Raw genomic sequence first — 16,868 nt, forward strand, 5'->3', positions numbered from 1 at the left:
AATACATAAAATACACTTTTTATAAATAAGCTACATACACAAGTAAAAGCATTAGTGTATACATAATATTATACATCATTCATAAAGTCGTTGGAGGAAGCCTATGCCAAAAGCCACGTTTGACTGCTAGAAATTTTATGATTAAAAAAATTTTATTTACAGCATATAGAATGTTTGTGATACTTTCATAATAAAATAACTTTATTTTTCTTATATAATATATATCTACACATGCGCATGGTAGAGTTCTACTCATATGCATGCTTATATTCTTGAGAACACACATACACATACCCGTAAGTATACTAGTGTGTGTATGTGTCCATGCAGTCTAAGTATGATTGTATCATACTCACAACATTACAGCGTGATAAATGAATTCATATAACATTAACTAATTGTTATAATAACAATAATTATCTACTTTAAAGAAGAAGAAATAACGGTGAATTTATAAATCAACACAGGAATTCTTAGGTTATTTTTACGGTTAGTGTTGTTTAGCAGTGAATAAAATCTATCATCAAAATGAATTTTTTTCATTATGGGCGGTAGGTATACCTCGAAAACATTTGTATATTAGGCATTTTTTTGAAAATTGGTTATCATTATAGTATCATCATAAAGAGAAATATCAAACTTATAACATTCCGTTGTTCCAGTAATTAAAAATGCAATTTATTATAAAAAATAAATAACAATATTCCCAAATCGAAACTCCACGTACGTTCTCGTAACGTAACTCAGTAAGAATTTATAATGTAATCCCTTAGAGTTTCCAGGGAGATGTAAATTAACGAAAACGGGTCATAGAAATGTTACAGAATTAATTAATTCACTGTATTAACACCTTTTGTGTTATTTGTTAAAATCGATGTGTGCTTAGTGAGATTAATCTATGTTTAAGAAATTATGATAATAACAATATCAAAGAGAATGTTCAAGACAATCTCTTTGACTTATTGATATTTTATTTAACCACCGAATTTCCTGTAATCTAACTTATTTATCTTAGTTACATTTATAAATCTTATCAGACAAAAATATTGTTATCACCACGGAGTTTCAAACTCTTCTTGATTAGTTAACATTCTTGCTTTCTACCGAAACTTACAACCACCTATAGAATCACGGTAGTAAATTCCCTAAATATATACTTTTAGTGAAATATAGAGTAGGTAATATAAAGTGATATAGTCTGAAATGATAACGTCCTATCGACCATTTTTTAGTCACATTTATTAAACGCCTTCCTGGAAGTTTTTCATTTTTAGCTACGAATATCCTGAAAATTTTGTATTACAACTCATCAATGAAATTCCAACAATTGTTAGAAAAATAAGCATTCGTACTACAAAATATTAAAAATTCAACGAACTCCAAAACGTTTAGTTCATTATCTATTACAAACTACATGATTAATATTTATAACTGCGTTTCGAATGTGACAACAAAAAAATTGGACTAATATTGAAATTTTTGAAAATATCATACGACCTTACTTGTTAACAGAACTCAATTACCTTTCAAGTCTTTAAACAGTATGTTTCGTAAATGTCGGTTAATTACATAGACGTTCAGAGACTTTAATTACTCGTTTGAATTTGTTTTTTATTTGTTTTAACTGTAGAATCATAAATAAGTAACATTTTAATGATATACTTTGTAAAAATCTTCAAGTCAAAGTCAAACTTGACCAGAGAAATCCATACTAATATTACCTATAAATGCGAAAGTAACTCTGTCTGTCTGTCTGTTACTCAATCACGCCTAAACTACTGAACCAATTTTCATGGAATTTGGTATGGAGATATTTTGATACCCGAAAAAGGACATAGGCTACTTTTTATCCTGTGAAAATGACGCAATCCCGGAAATCCCAGGGGAACGGGAACTATGCGGGTTTTTTTTCGACTGCGCGGGCGAAGGCGCGGGCGAAAACCTAGTGATGAATTATTAGAATATCCTTTATTTATTTAGTACTCTATGGCAGAGATAATATATTAATCGCTTAAACAAGTCAAAATACTATAATGTTTTTAATAATTATTAAATATTTGTATAGCTCTTTAAAATACTATAACTGTACACCGATCATTCCGTTGTTGTTGTTGTTAAGTAAAAAAAATTGTAATAATTTTAGCTATTACATTGTTATTTATTACCCGTTTTTTTTTTCTTGAACCAATAAAGAGTAAACATTTTCCTCGTTTTTAGGTACACTTATTAATAAAAAAAAATACTGTATATTCTAAAACACATAATATTCTGCTTCACTGTTCATTTAACTTATCAAATATTTAAAATCAAACGCAGAATGTATAATTTAACTTGTGCCAGCTATCGCGGTAATTAACTATAACTCAAATATAAACAAAGGTTATTGCAAAACTTGATATATCTGGATCCCTTTGGATTTAACCTTTCACCTTCATAATTATCGTTATCAGCTTTCTTATGTGATGTTTGTAATATGTATTTCGACAGTAACCTCGTTATAGTTATGTTTGTTATTATATTTTGTCGAATATTGTAATCTTTTGACAAAAAATTAAAGTCAAAACAATGACACAATTAACATGTTCTTTATGGGATAGAAGGTACTGACGGTGACTTATCATTTTATATAACTACGTATCCATTAAAACAAGTTTGTTTTCGTTGGTTTGTTTGAAATACAAAACACAAAATGATTGCTATTGAATTAATTTTTTAACACTTTTATTTTTGTTTATAATATACGTTATTTTAATATAAAACATACTTCGAATTTTTTACGTCCATCTCGCTTTAATTTACTTATAATACGTAGACCGTAACAGTTAATATAATTTTAACAAAAAATTATAGCATTTAATAATAATAATTGATCGTTAAAACATCTCTATAAAGCAACACGAAGCCCAGAATGTAAACGAACGCACTATTTTAATAAAACCATATTGAAATCAAAGTAAAACTCATGATAAATAACAAAATGGACGGCAAAAAAAGCAATTTATTTAAAGCCCCACTAAAATGGCAGCTAGTGTTGTGATCCCGAATTATTGATTTACCGAAGCATGCGGAAATAATTTTCAATTCAATATAAGTAAGTGCACTTTACTCATATGCGTTATTCACAGCTTCCAAAGGATTTGTCGCGTGTGATTTTTATTATTATAGTTTAAACTACACGTACAATGTATAGCTATACCACAGATTATGATTATCATACTATAATATACTATAAAATCAAACTCAAATTCAAACATCTATTCGTTAAATTAGACTTCTTCTAGAAGCACTTTTGAATTGTCATAACATAGTTTTACCAATTATTAGTTAGACCTTTCAAGACTTCGTTTAGATGTAGGTGAATCAACATCTTTGTCAGCTAGTGCAATAAAGAATCTGTTAGAAATGGATTTTTTATTAATCGCAGTAGCATATTATGTCTGGTAGATATGCATAAAAATATCTTACCTGAAAAAAAAATACCCCGAAGACATACAAAAAGACAAAAAATATCAGCCACGATTACAGTATGTGGAACTGCTTACTGCTGTTTTGTCCCTTCTGTTAACATGCATTTGATTAAATAGTCTAAAACTGCTATTTCTTTATTTACACAAATTAGGAAACTCTTTAAAATAAAATCTATCTACGAGTAGGTACTATATTAAAGTTTTGTAAAAATTGATGAATCTGTCCTTATATTTGGTGTATTAAAACTCTGCAAAGCATGCTTTTTTTGTTTTCTATTTTTGTTTACAAACAGAGATACCATTCAAACAATTACGAAAACACAAATAGATATTATTATCAACGCATCATCGCACACAAGCCTTTCTATTACTTGTTTAATGAATTTTTTTCAAGAATCATTCTCATTCATTAATTTTTTTTGCCGTAATTCAGTTAGTACGAACCTCAAGGTTTTATATTGTTTACAGTAAAAAGTTGTTGTTAGGATTCATGAATTGTTACTCGTCTAAATGCATTTCAGTATTATTTTCTTGATTTTAGAAGAATTGGAACATTATAGTTAAGAATTTACGTCACACAATCAACAAATTAACATATAATAAACATTAAATACATAAATTTTTATATTATTCAACTCCTTTTTATCACTTCAATTTGCAACGTTTTTAATGAGGTTTATAATTAATTTGGACATACCTACTGGTACGTGAAAATTAATCTGAAATTTATTATAAGGTTTTTAAAAAGTTATTTTATGACATGGCCGGACTTGACTTTGGAGCTAAATTTTATGGAGATTTTCTAGTTTTTTGTTCATTTTTTCACTATTTTAGCAAATCTTTTAAAACTTATCTTACTATAGATATTTCCTTCCAAATATATTTTGGGATACGAATATTACAATGATAATCATCGTTTACAGTAAATTTATTTAACTGCGCTATTATTATTATCTTTTAAAAATTATTATTTAATGTTGTTTCCAATTAATACGTTATAATGCTAAGTACTGAAAAAGAAACGCGTTACGCGAATATTAAATTCATCAGTTTGCACAGAACCATAAATAATACTTTTAGTTCCATTCATATTAAAATTAATCGAACCTCATTAAAATTATTATATTTTTTACACAAAAAAGGGGCTAAAATTAAAAAAAAAATACCCCGTAAATGCTAACCCAAGTGCACCCAAAAGAAATAATTTTACATAGATAGCTTAAGGCTGAATCAATTTGTGTTTAGATAAGCGAACCTAATCGTATTAATTTTTTACCATCAGTTACAAATAGTATATAAATGGAGTGAGTTTGTCACATTTAGATCATTACGTTGACTCACTTTGTCTAGTGAAGTTCAAAGATAAAGTCGATACAATGATCGATTCGAAGCCGCCGGCGTTTACGAATCTCAACGACTACGCTAAGGAAGATGTAAGTAAACAATTTTTTAACACTTTTGTTGTGAATGTTGACTTCATTTTATTGGGTACTTTATTAATTTTTGTACATTAATCATGTCAAACTTTGAGCGACATTTTTTCATAATAATGTAGTTGAATATTATTTAAATAGTATATATTATGGTTTTTATATTTAATTTTAGTAATCCTTTCTAATATAATTACATTTTTTCCTTGAAATTTTAGATTATTTCGTCTCAAACTCTCGTCTTCGTCTATGTAGGATAGAAATAAGAAGGATATTCCTCATTAAATAATTATTGTTATCTTATCCAATATTTTAATTATGTACCATCATTTTAAGAACATATAAAGTGAAAACATATAAATCTATAAATTCGTATGTATTCATTTCAAATACTATCTTCCAATGATTGCTATTTTCATTTAAATACTTATCATATAGAAAACAATTGGCAGTTTCTTATTACTTTTTAAATTACTTCAAAAATAGATAATTACTGCTTAAATAATTATTTATATTGACATAGATACAATTGTAAAATATTAATTAAATATCGTTAGATAAGGTAATGATTATTTATTCTAACGTATTATTTTCATATCCAAATATAGATACATTAATGAATGTCAGATAAAAATAAACATTATTTACACTAGTAATAACTGTCATAATCTATTTATAACACACACTAAATTTCCGCGCGCGGCTTAGCCCGCGTTTTCAAAGAAAAACCCGCATAGTCCCCATTCCTGTGGGATTTCCGGGATAAAAAGTAGCCTTTGTCTTATTCTGGGTCTTCAGTTACCTACATACCAAATTTCAGTTTAATCAGTTCAGTAGTATTTGCGCAAAATAATAACAAACATCCATCCATCCTCACAAAATTTTGCATTTATAACAATATAAGTAAGATTTTTGCTACGATAAAGTCTGTTGTTGACCTAAATTGCGTCTAGAATCTGCACCTGAATTCCCGTGGGTTTAAACTTTCGGTATGAAAGTAATTAGAAGTCAGGACTTCTAATTACTTTCATATTTTTTTTTTACTTTCATATTTCCCATTCCCCAATACTAAGCAGATGCAGGCATCTGCTTAGTATTGGGGAATGGGAAATCACATTCATTATCATTACGTATATATTATGTATAATTAATAGGTATTATGAAACGGTTAGTTTTACTAATTGATTTTATAATTATCAAATCGGCGTCTAAAAAACCTAATCGTTTTTTGATATGGTTTCGGGATATTACCTTAAGTTATTTTTGGAGCGTTAACCTTCTCTATCATAAGTGCAAATGTTTCTTAGATAGGTCAAATTTATATTTTTTATCAGCTTGTTAATCGGTTGTTTTGAATTTAATGGCGTTCTATGCAAATAATATTATGACAAATGCAGCATTATTGTAATTTAATTTAATTGTAACATGGGAATTGAAAGTTTGTCTCCAGTAAACCATTATTCTACTTATTGTGGTCCTGTAATGTTGTATTGATTCAGGAAACGGTTTACGGTAAATTAAAGCGATTATTAACATTTTACATAGTAGGATTGATTAGTTCACAAAAACTTTCCACAATATGGGTCACTGAATCCTAAAACAAACAAATCATATAACCAGTATATTTACGGGAGTGACAGGCAACTTATAGTTATTTTTTTAATGTCAATAAAAAACAGAGGGTTTACCATGATGTCTTATAGCAGTATTATTTCCAGTATGGAAAAGTGATGGCGCTAGACGACCTATATTATTAGCTGTCATTTTTTCACACTGGAAATAATATTGCTTTGAACCGGCTGCACCTACCTGCTGCAGGGGAAATTTTGGAATTGCACCCTTAATTGGCTCCTTAATTGTCATGTGTATATGCAAGTTGGAGCGATGTAGAGAACAGAAAAAATGCTCCGACAGCCGTCCAATCGAGATTGTTCCAATATTGGCCCTGCGGCAGGTAGATACGTGAGAAGCCGGCTTTAGCCTTTTTGACTTCATGGGTTCAACGGTGCTAGCTACAAACTGAGAATACTTCCGTATTCAATATTTTTGTGACAGTCTGTTTGGAAACTTGATTTTCTTACAGCACTCAAAGATTATATTATTATTCACAGGTCGGAGCCAAAGTGCTATTCGCTACCGACGATTTCTTCGCAATATGTGATAATATGTTACTAAGAACTGAACCTGAGTTCATAGCTGATAAGTACACGGAATATGGAAAGTACATGGATGGATGGGAGACACGACGAAAAAGGGTTGAGGGGCATGACTGGTGTATTATAAGACTTGCTACTATTTGCACTATTAAAGGTAAGTGTATTCATTTAAAATTGATTTTTAGGTTAAAAATTTTTGTTGGCAACTTTCACTTTATTATTCTTACACAATAGTTTTAAATAATTATATCAAGAGTGTTAAAGAAACATATTCGGTGTGAGAAAATTTAATAAATTCATTAAAAGTACCATGATAGCGCCAATAATATGTAAAAAATTATGATAAAAACAAATAAACGATAATTTTTGCAATTTTTTTCAGGTTTATTGGTAGACACGGCGTTTTTTGTTGGTAATTACGCACCAAAATATTCCATTCAAGCTGCAGTATTAAGACCTGATGGTAAGAAAAGTATTAAAAAAGTTAGTAGAGCAGTTTCTCTTGATATATAGAAATTAAATCCTTGATATAAAAAGTATTAAGTAAAAGGAGGTTTAAAAATTTTAAGAAAGTCAAAAATTTTGATTAGAACATTTGTCTTTAAACAATTGTAAATTGTAGGCACAAAACTTTAAATTATGAATTTATTATGATAATTTCACCCGATCCGTTTTACTCTCTAGTCTATAATAACTATGTTATACAACAAACACATTAAAATTTCAGATGAAGCAATAATACCAAAAAGGAACGCAAGTATAGGTACTGGAGCGACAGAAGACGATTTCAAACAAATAAATAAGCTACGTTCAGATGGATGGGAAGAAATAGTTCCCTTAACCGTGTTGCAGCCGGGTAATGAAGAGACTCGCAGAAACTATCAAAAGGTGTGTGGTAATTATACAGTTTATGTTAATGAATACTCTGAAATATTTGCATAGAATTTGCTCTATCAAGAGAGTTGCGTATGTTGAATTCTGTTGAACATCAACAGAATTCAATTTCTCTGTGCTCACTTAAAATGATTTTAAAAATGATGTTTTGGTGGCACAATTTATTTGTTCAAATGCTCGTTTTTTTAAGATTATTTCATTTTAAATGATTAACTTTTTACGTGAAGTAAAAGAAATAGGTTAAAAAATTAAGCCTCTCATGACGAAATGCTAGACACTATCAAGAAATAACCTTTCCTACATTTTTTTAACATAATATCTTTATTGAAATTTTAACAGGTTCTCAGTGATGAAGCCTGGACACACATACGGATAAATATATTCCCCGACGGTGGAATAGCAAGGCTCAGTGTATTCGGTGATGCCATGCCCCCAGTGCCGCCCCCAGACCAGTTAATAGACTTAATATCTATGCTCAATGGAGGAAAACTACTTGGTAAGTTGCTTTTACTATAGAAAACTAATATTTTTTCGAAGGACGAAACCGCCTTTAAATATACAGAAATGGACAGAATGTTAATGGGACCAACCATAAAGCACTAGCTTTCACAAAAAAGTTATCAATCGTTTCACCCAGTCCAAAGAGGCAATAGGCAAAAAATACTATCCAATTGAGAATCACCTCCTTATTCGAAGGCGGTTGAAAATAAGGAAAGACCAAGTTTCAAAAATTGGCTTCTGATTTTATCCAGTCGTTACAATAGTTAATAGTTTTAGGCATTTTGAGAATACAACAAGCGACTTTGCAAAACTTGTTCTGAATTTCTCGGAGGTCTGCAAGATCTGCACAAACTGGTATCGCATTCACAAATTCCATTTCAGGATGAACCAAACGAATAGCTGTAATTTCCCAGGAAACGAGCTAAAGCGCTCCTTTGTTAAACCTTCGAGATCTTTCTAAGGACTTTGCCGTAATTAAATACGCTTGCATTTCTTTAACCGTAATTGATGAGGTCTAACGATATCTTATTCTTGCGATTGTTCAAAATTTGTAGATCTTTTTTGAACAACATACTCAATAATTGTACTCTCTTTTGTGTACTCTACTATGCTGTAATCTGTCTTAGTGTCAATATTCTTTAAAATTTGATTTTGTTATAACTATGTACTAATTCATTCATAATTCAATATATGCGATTATTATAAAAAACGTATACAATTAAGAATGTATACCTTTTATTCCAGGGTTTTCAAACGGACAATTCAGTTCTCCGAAGAACCTAATTAAACCAGAAAAAAGTCAATCTATGGCTGATGGTTGGGAGACAGCTCGTAGACTGGATAGGCCTAAGGTTATTACTGCTTATGACAATGGAACTATCACTTCACCAGGTAAGGCTTAAAATTCTTATATCTAAAATATAGATAATACAATAAAAAAATATTGAAAAGTATTGTTTTAAAATTTTGTTTCTAGTTGCATTAAAGAAAATTATGATATTATATAAAAAGTATTAACTTTATTACATTTTATCAATGATATTATTTTATTCTTGAAATAACATAATTAATAAGGCTAATTATTTCAATCATCTTTTTTATAGGAGAAGAATACGCAGTCTTCAAACTAGGCTTTACTGGCAGAGTTAAAAAAATCTGTGCCGATACTACCCAGTTCAAAGGAAATTATCCCGATACTATTAGATTTGAGGGAGTAAATCTTGGCAATAAGGAATGGGAAGATTCTCAAGACATTCCCTGGAAGACTATCCTTGGTCCTGTTAAGGTATGTGACAAACCTTAACTTAACACAATTAAGTCCAATGTAATTGGATAAGAGACTTTTTTCATCATAGTTTAATCGTATCATTTTTAGCAATTCAATAATACAACACTTGCAGGTGACCAATCACCATTTAAACCAATTGAAATAATAATAATTAGTCCTTTTAACAACAAAATTATGTAATTTTATGGTGTGATCTTCGAAGTGATTCTCTGTAAAAAGAATTCAAAAAGTCAGTACCTTAAACTTCACATTTATCTCGTAAATACACAAACTATTAGAAAAACAATTCTAATTTCATGTTTGAGACAGAACTTTATCAAGTGAAAAATCAAGATCAATGAATCCGAGACTAAAACTCAATTCGGAATTGGTCATGCGATTTATTTGGTTAATTGTAATTATTCACTAGTCAAATTGGAAGCGTTATTAATGTCAGTGAGTCTAATTTATTGCCCATTCAAATGTTATTTTTAAAAACGTTGTTATTTGGCTTTTACTCGCTATGAAGTTTAACTGACTTAATTAGGCTGGCAGTATCAGGCATTTTTTGTGCAGTAGTATGCAGTACCTTAAATAGGCATGGAATTGAGTAATGTTCCAAACGATAATATTATTTATTTGCTATCGATATTACAAGATATTTTTAGGAGTGAAAGCCCTTACGAAATTTATCCTTAGACGTAAAAAGAGCGTGATCATAGACTTCTTCTTTTATTCCTATTTTGTCATGTTATTATATTGTATTAAATCAAACATTTCGTACACAGAACGAGTAACATATCGCAACAGGCTTTTAACCCTAGAACACTAACCTTATTTTTCACCGTTTAATACTAACCTTCGTCGCTTCGACTACGCTTTTTATTGGAGGGGATTAAGGGGTTTAATTAAAACAATATATTTGTAGTTATGTTTTTATTTTAAGGACAATGTATTAATCTACATATAAAAATATTAAAATACTTATATTACCATATTTTTTATTCAAACAGTCATCAAAATGAGATCATAGTTTACATGCTTTATGAAAGTTCTTAAAATTTTTGAAAAATTCGTACACATAATATATACCACTAAATTGCTCGAAATAAACTTTTAATTGTAAAAATAATATCTGAAAAAATAATAAAAAATATAATTTTGATAATAGCTTAGGATCTAAAACATTTGTGACACACATCAAGTTTGTGTTCCGCACACAATGATTTTTTGCACTTAGTGCACCTATTTTTAGTCTACCTTTGCTTTACGGTGGGACATATAGCATATTTATGTTTCTTTTATTTTGCTGTGGAGGGACATAAGCATCATTACTTTGCTCAGTCTCATTTATAACATTCATATTACTTCTTTCTGGCATGTTTAAAATTTATGTGATTGAGTCCCGCAGAGTATCAGTAATGTCATCAGTAATTATACCTGAAAAACATGGAAGAGGATCTAAAATATCTTGAAAAAACCGTACAGGCCCTCGTGTTATGTTTCTATGTTCCTTGAAGGCCTTCTGCTTTGTGACCTTGACTATTGTGGTGACCATATGTGTTTATCTTTCCCAAGAAGAATGGTACGTGATGGTCTTATAATCAAATCACTTGGGTCAGCTGAAGTGCTACGTTTTTCGTCTTCAATGTCACGTGGGCAGATGTATTACTACATGCCTCATAATCTTGATCTGGAAATTTCTCTTTATTTACAATAGAAACTTCATCATCACCCACACCATTTCATGCCTCATCAGCCTCAAAATGGTCTTCAGGCTCTCTCGCAGATGAATTTTCCTCATCGCTTTCGACTTCTAATAATAACACATGAATCGTATCTAAAAAATAAAATAATAGGCACCATTATAAAAGATAAAATAACGTAATTTTAACTTAACTAAATAGTACGAAAAGTTACGTTAATACTAACCTTCGTCGATGTGACGAGCCATGGTTGCTGGTACAGCGCGTGTGGACCTTCCACACACAAAGCACTACCGTCCATCGCAAGAGCAATGGGTCGGCTGAGATTAGCTGAAGTTAGAAAACCATACGGTCGCGCGCGTAAAAGTTATAGCGATTTTTTTGGTGACGCGTCGTCGAATCGACGAAGGGTAGTAATCTAGGGTTAATATAATTTTTCCAGCTTTTAGCTTCTAAAATAACTATTAATAACTAATATTTATTTTCAGCTATCCGCAAACAGGGAACATTGGTTCGACAGCGACACTGACGCCATCAACCATGTACGAGTCATCATCGCACCTGATGGTGGTATGAGCAGGGTCAGGATGTATGGTTTCGTGGAATCCAACGAAATTATGTAACTTAACAAACTACACCAAATTGTATTATTGAGACGTATTCATTTCAATGCAAACTAGTGTATGAAAAATTGGGAGAAATTATTTGTCAATATTCATCATAATAACTTATTTATATTTTCACAATCAAACTTTCGAAAATTTTTGATGTGAAACTTCTTTAGGCGCGTTGAGAGTAAAATTACCAGGTCGCGTCAAGCTCTACATTACCGTCACGTCATCGAGTAAGGCGACGATTTTGGTATCTATGAATCTTGCCAAAGAAGTTTCACTTCTGACACGTTTGCTTGGCACACACGTTTTTTATTCCAATATATTGTTAATAAAACATAAATTATATGTATATTGTATACAATAGCAAAACACCAAAGGATAAGATAATGTATTTAGTATAATTTATTGTTATTAATTTAAATACAAATTGTTTTATTATTATTTAATAATAGTGGCACTATTGATTTTTGTGCACTTTTGTGAAGTTATTATTTAACATTATTATGCACAGGTCAATGAACTATCTGAAGTATTATTAGCAATAAATGTTTAAGCAAGTCTTGGTGAATTTTTATTTCATTAGATTAATACATTTACCTATAATACATACTAGAAAACTATGATAAACGAATCGTAAAGATAGGAATACGCAATATAATATTACAAAGAAATTGCTCTACTAAATAGAAATGGCTCTACCTTAACAGAAAATAATAAAAATTAAGTAGTCAGTAATTTCAGAACAATAGAGTAAGAAATTTATTTAAATCCATGCACAAAAAATACGTACTACTCGAAAAATAAAATACAAAAAAGTAGTCAAATATTACGACGCCATACTTTAAAAAAATTCTAATTGATAACAATACAAAGCACATACATTTGAATGAAATAGAACTCTATTACAATAATAGCAGGGTCCATTAACGAATGGAATGTAAACAGAATGGCTTTGATTCACTCAAATGATGCAGCTAATAATTGCTTGGTAACTAATAGAGCATATAACATTGTAAATCTAATAGATTTGACGTATAATATAATCTCTTCCATCATATCTCATGCATTTCCTATTAGGCTTTAATTATAATTAGGCAAAATTTGATGAGTATTCAACAACACATATATGCAGTTGATTATAATGCCTTCTAAGCAGTTACTATACAATATGATCTTTTGCCGTTGATGTACTATGCTCAATGGAACTTTTAATTTACTGATAACGTAAAAAAAGACGTGTGTCACTCGGAGACTGCCGCGGTAAAGCTATTGCATAGCTTAAAAAGTATCACCGCTTTGCCGGTCGGAGTGGGGGATGTTAGGTTATTTCGATACGGAATTTTTACATTCGGTCGCCGCGCTCAAGGCCCGCGATAGAAGCTATGCAATAGCTTAAAATAGTTAAAAACCTAAAAGACTTAAAATATTTTTTATTACATTTATTCTTAAACTCTATGTTTACATAGCTAGCATATAATTATATCGCTCTACATACACACACACACACACACACACACTATATAAATGTAATAAAAATGTATGATATAAATAATAGACTACAGGCCCATGTTAAAAAAGTTATGGGTCATTTGAACCACAAGGTGACCTATCTAGAACGATATAAAAGCATAAAATAATAAGATTCACCACTATGCCATCACTTGTAAGCTGTCCAACTGAGTGCAGATGAGAATTGGAAAGTACAGGTAAGAGTGAGTACATTTATAGATAGGTCACCTGGTGGTTCAAATGACCCATAATTTTTTCAACATGGGCCTGTAGTCTATAATATTGTCTGCTATCTGTCTATTAAAAATTGTCCGTGCAAATCTCAGGAATTTCCACTAACATTATCTTTATCAGAGAAGAGGTTATAATACAACATTTAAAATTAAATTAAAATATTCCATGAAGTTCAAGATAATATTAACACATATTATGCTTAATTTTGTAGTGTTTATTCGTAATTTTAAATAATTAATATGAAATGATTCAATTAAAAAATATTAACTTCAAAAAGAAGAAGGTTCTCTATTAAACATAATCTCACGAAGTAATATTTGTCATTTAAATACACAATTTTCATAATAAAACCAGCAAAAAGTTTTTCACAGAATATTATGCAGTAGATATCTTAGAATATTTGGTGCTAAATACGAAATAACGAGTAACAAATTGTACTATGTAGGTACTTAGCTTATTTTAAAAACATCAATTCATGACAGTATTCTTATAGGTATATCTATCATATCTACTGTATTTTTTCAAAGTAATATAAAAATAAGTTAAGGTTAATTTGCTCTACAAATCTTTAGTTGTTAGATTACTACGAAAACTTACTGACAATAGGAGCTTCTACTTACCAATTACCAAGTTTATATTATATCATCATCATTACTAACACAATTTACTAGTTATTCATAATTCGACTCCTTAATTAGGGCACAAAACGGAGACGGACTCTAAGAAAATGCAATCTCTCAAATAACCTTTGAACCGATACTCCACGTTTAACCTCTAACAAACATATGCATTAATTAAAATAAACCACTATCACCAGTTATAACTGCTTCTAACTGCGATAGTAACAAAGTTATCTTATCGAATGAACACGCGTCCTAAGCGTTTTCAATGATACTTCGATTGAACATGAATTGTGTCACAAAAATCAGTTTTGTGTTAGTGTGAGGGACTTTTAAAGTAGTCATAATAATATTGATTACATGAAGTGTACGTGTAGGCGAGGAATAAGATGATAAGAGATTTTGATGACCTATAAATATTAACTTATTGATTGTATATTTTTACGAAATACGGAACGCACGGACGCAAATGCGCTTAAAAACTTGGAAATTAAGAACAGGTATAAACTGCAGTTATTCTATTTGAGCCATTAAACATTTATTTGTGTTTATTATGATGGCCTAATATCCATTCTCAAATTGTTAACCCTTCGAGTTTTTATCAGTATACATTACATGTAGAGCGCAGTCAATGTTTTTTTTTTTTTCATTTCTGGAATCTACTATCAGGAAGATGATAACCCATTAGAATTTATACTTTTATCCATGAACCAATAAACTACCTCTTAGTTATGATAGAATGTAGATTGTCAGTCCTTAGTTTATTGGTCTATGTTTTAATTAAAAATTATAATACGTACAATATATACATAAACATAATAATATACGGCGGGATATTTAATTCATCAATAAATTACTATTTCAACCAACCATTCAGTCATGTATATTGTATCAAATATGGATCTCAATTTCCTGCCGAATAATTCAAACAAATGATTGTATTACATTCCTGAACAATAAGCCTGTACTTGGAACTGTAAAATATTGTATAACAACATGAAATCGTGTGGCATCGTGATGTAATGAAGATATTATTAAAATATAGTGTTTTGTATTTTAACTCACATGTACTTCGTATTTTTTTTTTTTGGTTGGGAATATAGATCTATTTTCAAGAGATTGAAAACAGAAGTATTTTTGTTATATTTTTTTACGTAACCATTCTCTGCCTGCACCTCTTTAGGCGGCATACATTTTTATTTGTGTCCAAGAAATGCTAAAGTTAAAAAATACTTCTATTCATGTTTTGCACAGGATCTAAATCTTTATTTACTAATTCTTCTCTCAAAAGCAACATTTTTATCGACGCTCCTATAATATGTGTTATAGTTTTGTAGCAAAGGATGTTGCCTTCTCGATAAATGGATCATCGAACAACAAAATAACAAAGCAGCAATTCTTCACAAACCCTCTCAAATAACCAATCAAAATTGCCCATAATTTTTATTATATATTAGTATAGATTAAAAAACGTTATATATTCACATAGCTTTAATCATTGGAAGCACTTCACATTTTATGGAGCTAAGGCTCCCATAAAGCAAGCGTAATACCTTTCGCTTTATTGCGTCGTGAAATTCAGTTATCATTTCGCACCATTCGAAATTGTAATTGTAAAAAAGTATGTAATTTATTTTATTACAAAATAAAAAGCATTGTTATAAAAGGAAATGTCCTTAATTTCGCGGGAGAAATTACAATTTGACACCGTCCCATTTCGTTTGAAACGTGAACCTTCGTTTAATAAAAAAGAACATTTGGAATCGCATTTGGAAATATGACTTGGGCGTTGATTGTATTCATACGGAGAAAAGTTACAAAAAATTACTTAGAAAAGCAACCTTATGGTTTTCAAGCGATGTAGGTATTGCATGCAAGTTTGTGTAGAAATGTTTTGATGTGTAATAAGAGAAAGAAGTATTTTTATGTTGTTCACATCTGATGTTAGAGACAATATTTTTTATAGTAGATTATCTCAAAGACTATCTTGTTATTGATGAGCCAGTAGTGTTGTAATCAGTGTAACACTAAAAAGTGTCGCAGTGGAAAAATACTAAATAATATGTAATATTATTATGGTAATGAGCTTACTTCAGCTATCGATTATTTGAAATGAATAAATTTATGATAAAGCTTTAATATTTTGTGTAATCATCAGTTATGTACTGCCCACCAGAGACTAAAGAGCAGTAACAGCCCTTTTGTGATTTTTCGTTTTATTAGTGATTCTGAAAGCGGGTTTCTTAAGCTTTCTATTGAATTAACTTACTTATTTCTAAGACTATAAGAATGGTTTTTATTTAACAGTTTTCACTTACTGCAAACGAAAAAAATTAACAATTTGGCGTGATTTCCCAACTAAAATACAGTATAAATTATACTGCAGATTAAATTTTAAGGTTTCATAACTAAAATGCAGTAAGCAATATAATTTTACAGTTCTTTAGATAGTTTTATATTTCTGGAAAAA

At 30.0% G+C, this 16,868-nt stretch overlaps 1 protein-coding gene across 1 annotated transcript; it reads left to right on the forward strand.

Annotated features, from left to right (window-relative positions):
- The first annotated feature begins 4,804 nt into the window (after positions 1 to 4,804).
- On the forward strand, positions 4,805 to 12,595 carry LOC149905220 (putative inactive allantoicase). Its single transcript, XM_090106509.1, has 8 exons — positions 4,805 to 4,900; positions 7,009 to 7,207; positions 7,436 to 7,516; positions 7,781 to 7,941; positions 8,287 to 8,443; positions 9,193 to 9,339; positions 9,552 to 9,733; positions 11,910 to 12,595. Exons 1-8 carry the CDS (start codon positions 4,844 to 4,846, stop codon positions 12,042 to 12,044), a joined length of 1,119 nt encoding a protein of 372 aa, XP_089962635.1. The 5' UTR covers positions 4,805 to 4,843; the 3' UTR covers positions 12,045 to 12,595.
- Positions 12,596 to 16,868: the final 4,273 nt, after the last annotated feature.

The sequence above is a fragment of the Colias eurytheme genome, chromosome 10 (genome assembly GCF_061535395.1).
Source record: "Colias eurytheme isolate Ceu_HAF_F1 chromosome 10, ilColEury1 Martin Lab GWU primary, whole genome shotgun sequence".
NCBI lineage: Eukaryota > Metazoa > Arthropoda > Insecta > Lepidoptera > Pieridae > Colias > Colias eurytheme.

Bases quoted from the DNA above. Each gene is read 5' to 3' on its own strand.
- LOC149905220 (XM_090106509.1), top strand. From the start codon at position 4,844: ATGATCGATTCGAAGCCGCCGGCGTTTACGAATCTCAACGACTACGCT. The intron at 7,208-7,435 runs GTAAGTGTATTC...AATTTTTTTCAG, and splicing joins TACTATTTGCACTATTAAAG to GTTTATTGGTAGACACGGCG. The intron at 9,340-9,551 runs GTAAGGCTTAAA...TCTTTTTTATAG, and splicing joins TGGAACTATCACTTCACCAG to GAGAAGAATACGCAGTCTTC.